General features: G+C 33.8%; 1 protein-coding gene across 17 annotated transcripts in view; it reads left to right on the forward strand.

Annotated features, from left to right (window-relative positions):
• The window catches only part of DAB1 (DAB adaptor protein 1), a 298012-nt gene that overhangs the window by 240422 nt on the left and 38916 nt on the right, over positions 1 to 18674 (forward strand). For 14 of the 17 annotated variants that reach the window (XR_005553761.1, XM_039319766.1, XM_039319761.1 and 11 more), the window contains one exon: positions 4361 to 4420. Coding sequence is in view for 16 of the 17 variants with exons in the window: in XM_039319766.1 (XP_039175700.1) it covers positions 4361 to 4420 (60 nt within the window). In the remaining variant the exon portion in view is untranslated. Of the gene's footprint in view, positions 1 to 4360; positions 4421 to 6157; positions 6684 to 18674 lie in introns of those variants that run through there. The other 3 variants (XM_039319763.1, XM_039319772.1, XM_039319775.1) reach the window with 2 other exon arrangements.

Genomic DNA, 18674 nt, shown 5'->3' on the forward strand with positions numbered 1-18674 from the left:
TCATCATTCCTTTGCATCACATTTGAAATATGTGAATTTTTGCTCACATTACAGAAATAGTCAGCCTTTATTTGGCTCAAAATCAATTAATTAGTTCTCACAATTTAATGTATTATTGGGAATAGTCTTCAAATCTATAATTTGAAATAGATTTTTGTCTCTTCTTTCTCACTGTCTAGCTTTCACACCTTTTCCAATAGAAAGACCATTGTTTTAACTGTTGTGACCTTTGCAATGCTAGGAAATATTAATATCCTTCATGATATTGTTTAAGTTTCCTTCTTTATTTCTGAAACCAAAACTATTTATTACCTTTACTTCCTTATTAACACTGAATATATTTGCTGGCATTATGTTTGGCTTTTTAAAATTTAACATTCACCCAGATTTTTCACTGTCAGAATCAACTCTTTTAAGCTTTTACTACATCATCTGTATATCTGAGATTGTTAGCAGTTCCAACTCCCAATTTTTATTCCATCTGACATCTCTTCTAATCCTTCTAATTCAATAATATATTTGCTGTGCAAGATAAACCAATGAAAGCACTATGCACCCTTTTATTTTCCTGAACCAATATTTCTCCAAATTCAGTTATTTCATTGTAGTAGCTTCTTAATTATAAAAAATGAAGTGATTTTCATTGGATTCTGATCTGTTTCTTGATCTAATTTAAAGTGTTGATTATGACCTTTATAGCCCTAAATGGCATGGGTCCAGGTTATCTATGAAAATGTCTTCTCCCCATTACATCAGCCTGCCAAGAGTTGTTCTGAGGATGAGATGGATGGTCTCTAAATTTGATGAACAAAATAAATTGATTGTACTGGTTTTTTTTAAATTGATCTGATATTCTTGTCCTTGAATCTATATTTTACAAATCTGTGATCTGTTCCACAAATTATACTTGAATGGATTTTGACTGACTGGATTGCATTTCTCTATCTTCTTTTGGGTATTATTTGATCAATTTATTTCTGCTATTGTACATTCAGTTATGTCCATATTCTCCTGAAACTAAGGTTGGAATGCCCCTTTTGCAAAACTGCTGTATAGCCTATCTCCTTCATTTCATTTCCTACAACATATCTCTTTCATTCTCCATCTATAATTTCTAGTGCCTCTACTTACCAATGTTTAAACTCTATCACTTATCAGCAGTACTATATGTTTCTAATGTTGTATTACCACCTTTGAAATTTGGTATAGATTTCTTCAGTATCTCTTAGAGTTTTTAAAACTTGTATAACATTGATATTCCGTGAATAGCCACTAATTTTGATATACTGTATGTAGGTGAGCATTTGCTTAGCAATGTCTTCATTAAGTAGCATTACTACTTCATTCCTTCAAAGGAATGCCTCCATCATGTAATCATCTGATTTGAATAACCCATTCCATTTAACATAAATTCACTCACTTGCTTTTAATTTAATAGGTTTCATTTCCAATTTCAAATTGTTCTTAGTTCATCGTTCTTACATATCAGGTTCAAACTGCACAGGCTCTTATAAAACGAGAATTTTTTTTCAACACTGGCACTCTTGTAGTCAAATTTATTTGAAGCCTTCGTCTGTCCAAAGAACACTAGAATTCTTTTCTAGTAACTAGAGGAGTAATATCTAACCTCAAGTGTCTCTAATATCAGCTTCGCTAAATGTTTCAGCCCAGCATAGTTTTCTTGACAATGTTGTAGAAGTGGTTTGCCATTGGCTTATAAATTTTAGTATGCAAGTACATTCTCCGTGGGTCAATTTGCTACCTACTTAGAGAGTCCCTACTGGCTTCAGCCCTGTTGTGAATTAGCATTGGTGTAAAAATTTCACCTTTCCCCTTTTGACCTTATGAGCAAAGATGGTCCTACCAGGAATTATCATTATTATAATTATTATTATCATTCCTACTAGCATCACTATTTGGGTCCCTAAAACTATCTTTTCTTTCTGCAATATCAAGGTGATAATGCCCAGGAAGGTTTTCTCAGAGGGATTATTTTTTATTTTAAAAAATGTTAGAATTTGCCTGTGTAGTCAGTTTTAAGTAAGGTTTTCTCTATGCCTGATGCTTTTATGATTGGGAACATAGGGGTAGTAAGAATAGATATTAGCCAGTTTAACCAACTAAGTCGCTTTGCATTATAGTATAAAATGTGTATAGCTTGTAGGAATAAGTGTAACCATGAGCTTTTCACTGCATTATGTCAAGCTAAAGCTAGCAGTAGTTAATGCATCCTGGGCTAGTTGTGGAAAATGCAGTTATAGAACTGACTAAATTTTCAGTGCTATGGATATATTTTGGACATTTTATTTTGCATTTCTGTGATTATTTTTATTCTCTTTTACACCATATTTTTATTTTATAATTGTCTAATGTGTTGATAAAATATCAGTAAATTTGCAATATTTATTTGACCTAAAAAGAAGCTGAATTTATAAAAATAACCCCTATAGTCACCTTATGTGAATGAATCCCTTTAGAGATGAAATAAAAATATGAATAGAAGAAAATCTTTTCATTTTGTAAGCAATTCAAAATATAGGGAACAGAACTACTAAATATAGTCATAAGTGAGCCAGGAATTATTCTTCTTAAGAACAAAAATGCAAAATAGAAACATACCATAGCACTTACAATCCAGTCTTCCATAACAAAATAGCTGTCAACAGCTATGAGTGTTATAAAATATTGACAGTCCAACAAGAAATTTCATTTCTGCTTTCAAACAATCTGAAAATAACTTGATTAATATTTATAAACTGATAATACACTTTGTGTATAGTAAGTTTGTTCTTGATCAGTCAAAGCTTGTGCTTGCATTGAGCTACTTGTCCAATACATATTGTAACTCTAAAGCATCTGGAATCTGTAGAATTAGAATCTTAGAAATGCTGATGAAAGGGACAATAGAAATAAGAAAAGTATTTGAAATACAAATGTTTAAAAAAGAGAGATTCTGCATCTTTTGAATAACTAGGGGAAAAAGGTCCATGTATTCTTATACTAGTTTTGTGATCTTTACTTGATTTTTCTGCTATTACCAATAGATAATAAAGTTCTCCAGTTTCCAAGTCAGAAAAGTCTAATGTCTTGATTATTTTCCTCTCTTAATGTTGTATACAATTTTTTTCTCTCATAATTTATAAGGTGTATTCATAAGGCACAATTCACCTCAACTAGGCATTGAATTTTGTTTCAGATATACACATACAGCATATTGCACCAGATTATTGTAGTAGTATATAGTATATGCATTATAGTATACGTATAAAGTAATATAGAAATCCATTCATACAATAAAATGATATGCACTCTTAATGCTAAATAAAAGGTGTCCACAATGGATAGTTAAACATTGTAATGGAGTATATATTCAATATAAAACCTAATCTAATAATTAAGGTCAGAAAAAGTGAGATGAGACAAAGGTAATGCTGCCAGTACAAATAAAGTCTAACAAGACACTAAAGAAATTAAGCAGTAGCACCAATAAATGAAACTTAATTTTTAGAGAAAGTGTTAGGCTGCAAATGAATACATTGCAACAGAAAAGAGTGATTGGAACCAAGTGGAATAAGGATTCATTGGAAGGACAAGAAATCAGGAAAATGCACAAGTTTCAAAAACATCTATTTGATTGATTCTACCAAAGTTCTTTAATTATTCATCCTCAAATGGGGAGGAAAAACAGTTTCTAATGAGTACAGAGCAGATGTGAACAAAGTAAAAGACTCAGATCTCTTCTACAAAGTATTAATTGGACAGTCATTGGTACCTACAATTAGAAGCTTGACATATTGCTCAAGTCCTTTCTTTTCCCAAATAATAAATTAGAGCAACAAATAAGGATTGGGACCAGATGCTCAAATTCTACATGGAAAAAATATAATATAAGGAATAGTACAATATTACAAGATATTAATTCTACTTTTGTGCAAAGTTACAGATTTGTTGTGAAGGAATCCTTTTTAAAATTTAAGCCTCAGGTACTAAATCAGGCATGTCAAACTCACAACATCACATGACGTCGCGTGACATATCGTGACTTTTTCCCCATTGCCGGCAATGGGGTGGGCGCGGTTTCAGCATAACACATCCAGCTTGTGGGCCGGCAGTTTGACATGCCTGTACTAGATAGTAAATTCAAATAAGACATCTGTCCATATGGTCATGATATCTAAAATGGAGGCTAGTAAAAGGACAAAGTGGAGTTCCAAGAACTATGGAAAAAGGACTTCCATCTCATTCATTATAACAAGATGTCTGTTTCAGAATTCAGAGTCATATGTATCATCCATTAAACTTCCAATAAGAGCTTCCAGTATTTTTCAAGTTGATCCTAATTATATTTTTCTTCCCACAGGTTCCTACTAGCCAAAAGAAAGAAGGTGTTTATGATGTGCCAAAAAGTCAACCTGTAAGTGTAAGTATATATTTACCGACAAAACCTGTTTCCTCAAATTTTAGATTTTCAAAAATTACTCCAGCAAAGTCACCACAATGAGGCTTAGAATATGTTTGCAGCACTTCCTTATTTATATAAACTATATTTACTTCAAGTGTACAGAAGAATATCCATCCCACTAATTGTTTTATATTAATCTTACTTTATTGGATGTGCAGGGAGAGTATTTTGCATATAATATTTGGGATAAAAAATGGAACGATTGAGGAATAGGGGATGTGGAAAGATCATATGTTGTCTTCTTTTTTTATACATCTGCCTTCCCAAACCTGGACTTATTCAAATGTGTGGAGTTCAATTTCCAGAAACAGTCATGTTAGCTGAGAAATTATTTAGAAATCATTCAGATGTAGATCTAGGCTGTTATAAATATTCAGTTTGATCCAGATGTAGTTTCAAATGACACAAAATGGAGGATACCGTGCAGTGGGGCCCCAGTCTATGCACAGAGAGAAAAAAGTCATAGCCCCTTTTAAAGTTCTTTTTTTTAAGACAAACTATTTCCTCAGGGGGAACAAATATTAAACATATTTCTATTGGTGTCGGTGGGGTATCTTTTTTTCTCCAGTATGTGAAGGAAGAGGCTGAAGAGTGTATAAGTAGATCTTTCTTGTGTTTTGTCCTACAATCAATTAGATTACTAGTAGTTACATTTAAACAAATTAGTAATAGAAGGAGAAAGAGTGGGGGACAGAGATAGTTCTGGCCCTTAAAGTACCGTTTTTATATAACCACTTAGCTGGGATTAAAGTGCATTCTAAATCCTATTGCATAAGACAGTGAGAAACAAATGATAAAATGTGCATGATGACACCATCAGGCAGCTCCCTTGATTTGCACACTAGTATCGGACAATGAGATGCAAATACGTAAGGCCATCGTCTGCATATTAACATTGCTACAGTGTCCTGTGGATGTATCATTTTTTTTAGTAGATGCATTGAAATTAATGGAATGAGTTAGTCTTTCTGTCCCATTGATTTCATTATGCCTAAAGTAGATCTAGTTTAGTATGTTCTGAACTTAATAAATATTCATGTTGTCAGAAATTAAGACAAATATTTTAAAAGAAAGATTATAACAGAAAATCAAACACAAATCAAATCATTTTGATATTTTCTCTACAAATTATTAAAAAAAGAAGGAAAATGAAGCATGCACTAATTACATATAATCCAAACAGGTTTATTTGTATTCAATTTTTCTCCATTAGACAATTCTTTAAAATTCAATTTGTGTCAGGATTACCTAGTTTATCTCTGTCTGATTTACATACCCAAGGATACTTACTTAAATAGTAGATCTTGTCCCTATGAATCTCTAAATAACTTTATCTAAATAACTTAATCAGTAGAAAATAATTTCTTTATTCTCCCCTTTTAATCCATTGTACCTTATAACAGTGCAGCTGATTTAAGATACTACTTGTTTTCATTTTGAGGAAAGTTGGCACTGGCAAAGCTGTTTTCTGGTTCTGTTGCTGAATGTCAAAATTAATCTGCTGTGAAAACAAATTGAATTTAACAACTGCAAATATTTGTATACTAAAAAAGGGATTTGTTATCTATGCTGGCTCTGGATATTAGGCCACTTTAAGCTGTTCCTGAAATTTTTCCTATTGTGATTATGGTCAGTCTTCCTTAACCTTCTGACCCTCACCTTCAACCCACATTTTCCCCAACTGCTGGCGCCCAGATGTATGAACTTCGTTTTTCAAAATTCCTAGCCAAAATCTAGGACATGAAGTCTAAGATACATGGAGGGCCCCAAATCAAGAACTGCTTTAGATCAAACTTTCTACTCTTCAAATATATGTGAGCAAAAACAAATAAAGTAGATTTTACCAAATGGCATCTTTCAATATTTTACATACCTTCTGAATATTGCAGTTCTATCATGTGAAATTAAAACTTGCCGAAGCACAACCTTCTTAATGAACTGTTTCTCATATTTCCCCTAAAGCCTTCCTATTATACACACATGTCAGGTTTTACTTGTCATTGGATTTTAGTAACAGGAGGCAAACCACAAATATCTTTCACCAAGCCTGTCACTCAAGAAACAATAAAACCTAATCTTCCTATCAACATGTCCAAATTATCTGTTTACAGTTTTATGAAGGCTTTCAAACAACTCACAGTGCTATATTAAGATCTATCCATTCCCCATTTTCCTGATTCAGTTTTGCCTGCAATTGATTAACCATATAATCCTACAAAGAAAAGGTTACCTCTATCTCTAAATGAGTGTATTGGGACTCAAGACACACTAATTTTGATGTTAATGGGTGTAGGTCTTCTGAAAGACTTCTGTCAATCTAGATTTTGCTTGGTAATAGAGTACTATTAGTTGCACATTCAAACACATTTCCACGCATTTAAAAACAAAAATGCATTATAGAACAAGTGAGGAATATGCAGCTTTTCTGATGTAGTTGAACCACAGGTCTCATCAACCCATACAACATAACGAAGGATGAAAGATGCTATGAATTGTAATTTATCATCCTTACAAATGCCATGTTTCTTATCCCTATGACAAAGATGGATTCACCTTTGACCCAGTTATGGCTGATACCAGTCGAATGGTTTAAGAGCAGTACAGTTTTATTAGGAGAGCCATAATGTCTTAAATAACAGTACATGAATTCTAAAGGTAAGCTGTTTATTATTTATGGTTCAATGCACAGTGTAGCGCAAGGCCACTTTTAAAACAACAGCAGCATTTTAACAGAGAATAAGCAGACCTCTGTTGACCAGTCAGCAAGCAGCTAAGCTTCTTCTCATCCTATATTATTATATGTTTTCACTGAATGTTGCGAGGTGATTTCTACCACAGGTATTTCATTTGTATTGGATTGCTTGTACTCCCTTGCCATATTTTAAGTTTACCTTGCTTTTCTTTTCTTATATCTTCAAAAGTAGCATCTAGATGGCATTCAGAGTAGCATCTGCATGCAGTGCCTTCCAGGAATATAGACAACTTGCTTAAGCCAGCCAGGAAACCTATTCCACACTCCATACAGATAATTTATCATCCCATTAGTGATGCATTTATTTTTCCTGGGAATTTCTATAACATTTGCTATAGAATGCGATAATTCCCAGCTGAAAAATTTACACAAAGAAATAAAACTATTTTTACAGTATTTGCTCCCTCTTTCATTTTAATTTCTAAGGCCAAAAAAATGACCTTTAAACATTTATCCTTTCCTATCTTTCTTCCATCACACTTTGTTTATCAGCAACATGCAGTGTTATTGGGAGGGCCATGCAGCATGAAGGTATGAAGGCATAAAATAAGTGAAGTCTTATCACAGACTTTTGGCTTTAATAGAACCCCTGGAAGAAGCCAAATACCAAGAATGCTTGGGGAATCATGGAAAAGTTAAATTAAATTAAATTAAATAATTTAATTCAAGGGTTATTCTTGAAGACAACTTCAAGCTGCAATTTGTCCAGAATGCAGAAAGATGAGCTATTATGGATATTTTAGGGGTCACCTATCTGCAGTAGTTCTTAGTCATCCCAAACATTCTGATAGCATCATCATGCTCTAGGTTCCATAGATGTAAAAATAAATGCCACCTGATGGGACTCAGGAAGTAGAACCTATCTGTCATGATAACTGCTCTCTAGAATAGCATTTTCTCTAAAATGGGTGTGGCTCCCAACCTGGGCCTTTATAAAAAAAGCCACATACCTCCAGATGGCCTTCTTCTGTGGTGTTCTGGTCTTTTGAATGATTTCTTGGGGGTTTTTTTTTTTCAGTCTTTTCCAGATTCATTTTGGTGGCATCAATATCTTTATTGTTAAGCTTCTGTTTTTTATTGTTGCATTGCGCAATAATTCAAAGTGGCTGTTGAATTCCATAAATAAACAAATTTGTAGCATAAATCATTCACTGCATTCCCTCGTGTATGAAAAATGGTTAAGCTAACTTAAGTCAGGTCTTTTTTCATCTCTGAAAAGACATGGCTTTTCATGCATGCATTGGGATAAGGAACGAATGAGAGGAGAACTGTGGTGGTTTACATTGGGAAATGTGGATATGTCTACATATCTTTGTAAAATACTTTTATCAATTTATTTGTATGGACACAATGAGGCTGACACATACTTTGGAATTTGACGCCATTAAAAACTGCACCCTTTAATCAGAATAGATTGCTACTTGTACCTGTGGGAGAGGAAAAATTAATGATGCTGTGTCTATCTAGCCAAATTTATTTAAAAGCTGATCATCTTAGTTCTGAACTTCCATTTAAATTTATAATCCCAGCTATGCCATTCTTGCTTGTCAACAAAGTACATTTTCAATAATAAGCCAGAAGAAAAGACAGGAGAGACCAACATTTAACAAGTAGAGACTGTGACCTATTTAAGTTAGAATGAGATGTGCATTCATATTTCCATAAGGTACAAAGGATTTCTCTGCACTAAACCTTTACTAATAACCATACACTTCTCTTCTTTCTTTCTTTCCTAATGATGTTCCTGTTTTCCCATCCTGGAATCCTGTAACTTGCCTTTTTCCCTAGGCAAAGAAGTTCACCTAAAAACTCTGATCTTATTGACATTCCACACTCTAACTTTTTGAGAAGCTTTTTCTCAGTATCTCTCTTGGGAAACTCTTGGCCATTGATGCAGGAAGGTTTCAAATATCTTCATGTACAGCAACAGAATTTGCTGTGCTAATCCCAACTCTGACCATCACACTTGAGAAGAAGGATCATAGAGCTTATTAGGTAAAGGTGAAAGTGGTGCAATGTCTCTCTGTGAAAATAGAACAATAATAATTTTAGTCACATTTTTCTATCCATGATTGAAATCTATCTTGGCTCAAATCACATGACTGTGAAGGCACTGCAGCGGTCATAACTTCTGGTACGGGTCATAAATCCCTTCATTCAGCACTGTTATAATCTTAAATGGTTGTTGGACAGGTGATAAGTCGAGGACTATCTGTATATCACAAAAATAGCTGGTGACATTGCATTTCTTCCAAAAATGTGGAATAGAATGCCTTTTAATTCTTTCAACAATTCAGGAAGATCCATTTCAGTGCAAAATGAGATCACGAAAATACTGTTTTTAAACATATACATAGAAGCGCTTTAAAAATAATAAAGATCGCGGGTATACAAATTAAATTTAATTCAATGTAGTTATCTTGTGGGATTTAGAAGGAGAATGGTATATTTCTTGTTTTTTAAATTTTTTTATTTAATATATAAAATATAAAATACAAAGAAAAATAGAAATAAGAGATTAAAGGAGGGAAAAGGAAAGGGGAAGAGAAGGTGTGAGGTACAAGGGAAAAGAAAAAAAAAGTGTTGACTTCCAACTCTTTTTAGCACAGTACAAAATAAAAGCACTCCAGTCTCAACTTTCTGTTTTTACACATTATTATATAACGATCTATTTCTGTAACAGCAAATCTATTTAATTGACGAAACTGAAATCAAAATTACATATTTTTTTTCATCACAAGCACAAAATCCAGACATGGTATCCAAATGAAAAACATAACTCAAGTATATTCTCCTTTTTAAATAGAATGACCAATTTAATCAGTCCTGCTTTACCTTCCTTGTTGTGGAAATAGTATGTATTTCTATTTGCACCTAATAATCTTTATAAACTGTCACCATTTTTATTAACAAAGTTAACTATATACTTTCAAATTCTTTGACCTTACTGGGAAAAGTACTCTTCCCCCCCCCTTTTTTTAAAGAAAAATGCTAAACTTTCTTTAAATACTTTTCTAAAATCAAAACTTTCTAATACTTTTTTCTTCTTTAACTTCTTACAAACTTTGAACTTCAATATTGAATTTAGCTCCCACCTTCCAAACTACCCTTATAGAATAATATGTTTTTTCTTCCTTTTATAAACATATAAAAAGAATATATATATATAATTTTACATATACATATAATTTTCAAATTTTTGATTGACTTTCTTTCAGTTAGAACAGTATATTTCTAAGACTGAGATGATCGCCATCACATGGGATATAGAAAGTGTAGTCTAACCATATCTATGCATTATGATAATCAAACAGTTATTTTAAAAATATTATGTCATCAAGACATTTATGACACTACTAAAAAGCAAATGTTACCATTGCCATTACTTTTATCTTTAAAGCATTCATTGTATTCCCAAGATAATCTTATTTGAATGCAGATATCCTTGACCTGAGCATTCTGCCTCTGAAAACTGAAGAAATAAATAATTAATGATAGAGACTAATTAAGATATGCTTCATTTTATTCAAATTGCACATAAAGAAGAGGGAGTCAAACTATTTTCCAAGGCGCCTGAAGGCAGGACAAGAAGCAACGGATGGAAACTAATCAAGGAGAGAAGCAACCTAGAACTAAGGGGAAACTTTCTGACAATTAGAACAATTAACCAGTGGAACAACCTGCCTCCAGAAGCGGTGAATGCTCCAACACTGGAAGTTTTTAAGAAAAGACTGGACAGCCATTTGTCTGAAATGGTATAGGGTTTCCTGCCTGAGCAGAGGGTTGGACTAGATGACCTCCGAGGTCCCTTCCAACTTTATTATTATTATTATTATTATTATTATTATTATTATTATTATTATTATTATTATTATTATTATTTGAAGTGATCCTGGAACACTATTCAAAGGTCTTCTGCATTTCAGACCAGAGAAAGCTGTGTATCCCTGCGCTTCCAGATACATTAACTGGCCTCTTAATACTGTTGTTGTTCAGGGAATTAATGTTGCTATACCCTTCTGAAACATCTCCTTGAAAATATGCTACTCATTTTTTGTCTACTCTAATCATTTCATTTTTGATGTCAATCTGAGTTTTGATATCAGTATGACCATCTTGTGTTGTATTGCAGAGTTCGTTCATCAGTGTCTTCCTTCCATCAATATATTCAGCTGTGCTGAATCATCTATGTGTCTGCAGATTAAAGGCCATTTACTACCATGTGGACACTGATTCAGTGTCCCATTTGGTATAGAAAAAAGAGACAGAAAATGTAAGAGCAGGGGAGAGAGAAGTAAGAGAAACGGTTTAGAGTGCAGGAAAAATAAAGACACAACAGGCAGTAAAGCCAAGTACCACATATACTGAGGACACATTCTTCTGCTTTACATGATGAAGTCTCAATTTGCCTCACAAGAACCATCTTGTAATAATTGACATATTCAGGATAGAGAGCATCAGCCCAGGTTGTAATGAAAATAACTATCTAAATAACTAAATAAGAACAGTTGATAAAACTCCTTTGAGTACAGTAGTTCAGAAAGGCAAGCTACTTTCATGAACAATTAGTTTTTGTGTCTACCGTATGGTGTGATTTCTTTCCATTTTTCTTTTTAGATTTGCCAAGAAAGATAGGAAATTGTAACATACATCATTCTTTAGTTTTACAAAGCTTTGAGGGGGTGATTATATTTAACAGATAACTATTTAATAGATAACTATTGAAATAGATTTTCAAATAAAAATAGGGACTTTAGAAAGGGCACAGTGGTGGGGTCCCTGCGGGAATTGGGAGTTAAACAGTGAACTTTATTGCCTAATGAAATCTAACTTCATTGCCTATCAGAGATTAATATATACTGTCATCATGCACTTTCTCAACTCTCAAATTTTTGGGATGTGGCCAGCCTGAACTTTGATACATCTTGTGCTAATGGAATGTTACATTTCTGATCTGATCCTCTTGACACAACTAAATGTTAGCTTTGCTTTTAGCACTTTGAATGTGGGTTCAAGGCTGACTAGTCTGATGTACTGTAGGTCAAACAAGCATGCAGCTTGGAGTCAAACCTTACTTTTAAGTTCTGCAGGATTGAGATACATTTTGTACAATTTAGTAAATAGTAAATAGATTCATGACAGGCATTGGTTTCAGTACACAACTTAGTAAGTAGATGCCTTGCTGATACTTACAGGCATTGGTTTAAATATTTAAAAGTAACCAGGTTATAAATGCCATTCTTCCTCTGTAGCCTACTTATCTGTGTGGTATATCTCTGTGTTTTCTCACTTCTGCCAATTTAGCAGCTAATGTAGAACAATTTAGGTTTTCTTCTTTTTCTCATCCTTGCTACTCTACCTTACAAAAAGCCCAAGGATTTTTTCTTTTAAAAAAAACCCTTATGCACACTAAAATTCTTAAAAGTAATAGTTGGAACTAGGCAAAATGCCCTCTAAAGGTTCTACTATACCTGCTGTTTTCATTTCATGCTACCAAAGACTGAAACAGCTGCAGTTATTTTGATGCTTCCTTATTGCAGCCAATGAATGAATTTTTCACTGAGCAGGTTGAAATCGTTTCATTATGTAGAAAGCTTAGTCATGGGGAAACCATCATTATAGAAATATTACAGTGACCAGAATTCAGAGGTGCAATGGACAGTGGCTATGTGTATTTGAAAATGATTCAGAAGAAGTCCTTGCTATTCATCAAAGTAGTCACACTTTCCTTGCGTCTTCTGAAAAGAAAGTGTAGCTGCTTTAAGAGTCAACTCATTAAAATAAACATGCTTCTTAAAGCAGCCACAACTGTTATTCAGGCTTGCAGAGTAGCCATAAAAAGTTAGGCTATTTTAATCATAGAGAAATGCTGTCTTCATGCATGCATAATATCTGACACACTTCTCCCAAAACATTTTTGAAGCACATTCAGCTCTATTATGGAAAGAAACCAGTGCTGAACCATACGAAGTGTTATTTCCAAAACTTCATTTCCTTTCTGAGCTGGTTCTGTGATGCGTCTATGCTTATTCTTTTCATGACATTCTAGACATTATGGTATGTCCAGAGAATCAGGAGAAAGTAAAACGTAAGGATAAATTAATCTTTGGATAATACATTTTAAAGAGTTTTAAGTGAGTGAGTGGTCATACTGCAAGGACGAGTTATTTCTTAAAATTAAATATTTTAACTATGTCCACCAACTTCTGCATGTAGGAACATAGCATGTCTGCTCAGCCCAGCAGAGATTATTTCTTTAAAGTGATACAATGTATTTCGACAATGATACAGCATAACAGTCCATCCCTATAACAAAGAATCTGGAAATAAATTGTATTCAAAATACTCTTTCCAGACTGTAGCAGCAGGAAATGAAATGTGTCTGCACCATAGCATAGAAAAGAATCAATTAGACAAGAATATAGTGTTCACAGCATTGGAACAGACAAGAGAACTGTATCAATCACAGGATTTTCGGGCAAAATGCAGTATAAAGACAGCAAAACTTTAATAATGTTACAATATTTTCAATGTCAATTTTGGACTATTTTTGGTCAGATCCAGAAATTATAGGCATATTCTGTTCAAAATACTTTATGCCTAGTCTAAACAGACATGCATTCTCTGCCTTGATTTCATCTACCTTATTTCTCTACCTTTATATCCACTGTTTGGAAATAAGAAAACTATTGCTATAAAATATTTATGTCTTTATGATCATAATTGAGCCTCAAATTATGGCCATATGTCATGTTGGTCATTAAATGACCACACCTGATTTTACGACCTTTTTTCCAGTGGTAAAGTAGATATGGCAGTTAAACAGATGTGGCAGTGATTAAGTCAATCCATTGTCCGCAATGGGTGTTTTTTGTGAGAAACTGAAAGTAGACACCAGTTTGGGGGGGGGGGAGGAAATATAAATTCAGGCTGGCTGACAAATACCCAAAATACCATCACATGTCCAGGGGAGTGGTTAATCCAGTGATTGGAACTTGAATCCAAGTCATAATTATCCCTGGGGAAGTCCATCATAATTTTGAATGGCTGCTAAGCAACCAGTCAGCAATCAAAGACTATCTGTAATTATTAAACAGAAACTACATATTCAGTTCTCTACCATATAAAATGCATCAGCAGGCTATGTTAGTGTAAAAAATGTTCAGCTTTGTAAATATATCCATGCTTTCCAGTGTATGCATATCTAACTGCTGCATAGTCATTTATTCATTCTTAATAATCTGTGAGTTACTTCCAAGAAACATCCTATTAAATGAAGACTAAAAAAGATCATTACAAATAGCACATGGCTAGGAGGAGTTATCAATATTGGATCTGAATCCACCATATTGTATGACATTTTGAGTGGTCAGTTTTATAGTCATATATAGCTGTAAACTGGACTGCCCATTGATGATGATGTTGGAAGGGACCTTGGAGGCCATCTAGTCCAACTCCCTGCTCAGGCAGGAAACCCTATACCATTTCAAGCAAATGATTATACAGTCTCTTCTTAAAAACTTCTAGTGTTGGAGCATTCACAGCTTCTGGAGGCAAAACTAATTAATTGTTCTAACTGTCAGGAAATTTCTCCTTAGTTCTAAGTTACTGCTCTCTTTGGTTAGTTTCCATCCATTGCTTCTTGTCCTGCCTTCAGGTGCTTTGGAGAATAGCTTGACTCCCTATTCTTTGTGGCAACCCCTGAGATCTTGGAACACTGCTATCATGACAACCCTCGTCTTTCTCTTCATTAAACTAGACATATCCAATTCCAGCAACCGTTCCTTATATGTTTTAGCCTCCAGCCCCCAATCATCTTTGTTGCCCTTCTCTGTATTCTTTCTAGAGTCTCAACATCTTTTTTACATTGTGACTTCAGATATCAGGTCTTTCTTTTTTTAAAAAAACAAGTTTTATTAATTTTTCAAATTTTAACATCCAGATACTTATGAAGCAGCATGGTGCTAGGGAAATCAGTCAATAACAAAATAATTCATATATATCTCAGGTTACATCAATAACATTCCCTCACTGTTTCCACAAATATTATATCATATTCATGTTAATCAGTTTCTAAATAGGCTCAATCAATCAGTACATTTATCAATAGTATTTTACTTATATATATCCAAGTCCTGTTTATGGGTTTTATTTAATTCCAATTTATATATTCCAATTTAGCCTTTTATAACAATGTTTAAACTTCGGATAACCTTGATTTCCCTCATTTCATTATAATATAATTAACATAACTAAAATACACATATTGTTCCAAAATTTACCTTCTTTATAGACAAATATATTCTGATTCTCATTCTAATAACTCCTCCTTTAATAACAAAATATCTTTCATTATCACAAATCTATTTCCATATAACAATTAAAGTTATAGTCTAACAGTTAATTTTAAGTCCCATTATAAATCTAAATGCTAAATATTCAAAAAAACATTATCTCTGAAAAACTGCTTTACTCATTAAGTAGATTTCTAAATCCCATTTTTAAATCTAACTCTGGCTTTCCTTTTGTGCCAAGTAGGTTTCCATGCCAATGCCTCTAAAACCTCAGATGTATCTCCCTTCATTCCTACACCTGTTGTTTGAATCAAGGGAGAATGTCCAGTTATCAGTCTTTCAAAAGAACTGGCCCCTTTTTAATTGTTAAGTTGTTGCCCTAATAATTCAAATCTTCATGTTTGATTTAGGGTATTTATAGTCGGTTCAGTAGTCTGGTCCTCTTCTTCTTCTTGCAATTTCATCTGAGTAGAATAGAGAATCATATCCAGTGTTGTTGTTGTTTGGTCATCTAAAATATCTAGATTCTCTGCTTTTGGAGTTACAGGTGCTGTAGTTAAAGTCAGTGATTGAGCATCAAAGTTCTCAGCTACTTGTGCATGTTGTATGAAGTCTTCTTTAATGTTAAATTTTTCATCTTCTGTTATTTTTTGGGCTATAGGTTGATTAGTTTGAGTCTGAGGTTCAATTTGTAGTTTTGTAAAAATGTCTTTGGCTTTCACTCCTGAAATGATTAGCTCTGTTGCTTCACAGATTTTTTCAAGAATACGTTTATAATTCAGTTGTGGATAGGATTCATCCATTTCCATGGTGATTAAAGATAGTCCTTTAGTGGAGGCTATGTTTAGTAAGACTCAGCCATTGTCCACCTCCATAATTTGTAAGAATTATTGTTACCACAGCTGTTTCTATGTCTTATCTTTTTTTGATAGTATGAAGGACAAATCAAAGTAGTCAACAAGGATAATTGAAAAAAAAAGAATTCCAGTTCCTATGCCAAATTTTGCCACAAGATGTCCCCAGCAGACCACAAAATCTTTTCCCAAATGCCGAATAGCCTCTTATTCAGTTAAAACACACAAAAAACTGATACTTTGCAAAGTTAATAATTAAAGAAGTTAAAAAAGATGCTAAGTCTCTATAATAAAAAGTTTTGGGTCCCCAAGGTCCCCACAAAACAAAGATCCAATTATTTGGTTGTTGAAGTTAGTAGTTCATTCTTTTTCTTTCCAAGCTGTAAAATACCACATATGCAATGCCACTGAATTGAGAGCAGGGAAATGAATTTCAAAAAGCTTTCACAGGAAAGTAATTAGGAAAAAAGAAAGGTAAAAAAGGATCTCACCCAAAACCTCCACTCCTGCTTCATATGCTTAGCTGTTATTGGGACTTTCGGCTGATGCGATTAGATGATCATCCATGTTAATGGCCGATCCTTTTTTTGTCGGTCCTAGGGAGCTGCCTTGAATCAAATGGAAGGGCTGCTGCCCTTCCGCGATCTTGCAAGGGTCCTCCCCAATGGTGGTCACCTCTCCAGGGTGACTTTCAACCCTTTCCAGGGTCTTCCAATGAAGGGAAAACAGACAGCAGGGAGAAGCTTCCCCCTGTGTGTCCAAAGGCATCACGTTGGGAACCGGAAGTCTCAGATTTTTCTTATTTTGAATTGTGTAATTCAGTGATTTGCACGAGCAATGGGAAGGGGTTTTCCACAGAGTCAGTTCCATGTTCTTAAACTATATTTAAAGAAACCATTAAACTGCTGGTCTCCAATGTTTTAAAGGATGCAATCCCGCCACCAGAACCGTACAAAATTCAACTACAAACAATTTCTGATGAACCATCCTTAATATACCATCTTGACTTTTTCTCCAGGCTGAAAATCTGTTTATCAGGCTTTGACAGGCAGCACTAATTCACAACAAACTATGTGTATGTTTCGCTCAACAAAAAAAAAAGGGTACAAAGGAAGGGAAGAGTTATGATAAAAGCAGTAAATATAAACTCGCTTATCTTAATACTTTATCCTAAATCTTCGGTATTAAAAAAATACTTAAAGATTAAAAGTCTGCCCATACCAGTTTGGTCCAGTAGTTAAGGCACCAGGCTAGAAAGCAGGAAAACATGAATTCAAGTCCCACCTTAGCCGTGGAAGCCAACTGGGTGACTTTGGGCCAGTCACTCTTGTTTCAGCCCACAAATCGCACAGGGTTGTTGTGAGAAAAATAGGGGATGATTTGTTGGATATGTTTGCCAGGAGTTATTTGTAAATATAATAAAGATGGGATACAAGTTAAATAAATAAATAATAAAAATACTATTGTTATATTTAAAAAGAGCTTTAGCCCATTCTTTCTTTTGCAGTCTTGCTACCAAATGCTTGACTGGTCCTCTAAAAGCGCTTCCTTGCTGATCACCTACTTTGAGAAAACAGTCAATATATAATATTTTCTAGCCTGCATCTCTTTTGTTCTTTGTTCATTGTTAAATACTGCCTTGGTTCACAATGCTTAGCCTGAGGATGCATTTTTACTACCTCAAAAGCTTGATAATTGATCCTCATTATTGTGATCATATATAAATCTTCAATACAGCACGAATACGTAAATGTCTCAAAGTGCCTAAAGGGAATCATACCAGGAAAAGTGATATAAAGATATTAGCGTAGTTAATGTTACTGCTTTTAGTATTATTTCCTGGTCGTAGTTCCTGCCTTTTAATGAGACTGTGATTTAAAGGTAAACAAATACAACGCAGAGGGAATTTAGAATTAATTTGACTATAGATTGTGTTGAGTAGTGCAACCTAAATGGATCAATTCACGTGTTGATTATTTGAATAACTTTCTTAGAATCAAGTCAGCAAATAAGCTGGAATATTAATCACTTCTTAAATAGTTTGTAACTTCTGGATGTTAATCTAATCACATATTTATAAATACATTATACTCACCTTTCAGAAATAATCAGGGTTTTCTGACCATGAGACAAAATTTGTAGCAGTGAAATCTTTATCCAATAATGCAGTATTTTAATTCTTCTACATGTAGTTAGCTAGCAATTAAATATATATGTCTAGATTCTGCTAAAAACAATACAAATATCTGTATTCTGCTATTATCGAATATGAACTTTTAAAATATATGGCATGAGCTATGACGAGCGTAGTA

The sequence above is a fragment of the Crotalus tigris genome, unplaced genomic scaffold (assembly GCF_016545835.1).
Source record: "Crotalus tigris isolate CLP2741 ecotype Arizona unplaced genomic scaffold, ASM1654583v1 scf7180000023617.9722795, whole genome shotgun sequence".
Lineage (NCBI taxonomy): Eukaryota > Metazoa > Chordata > Lepidosauria > Squamata > Viperidae > Crotalus > Crotalus tigris.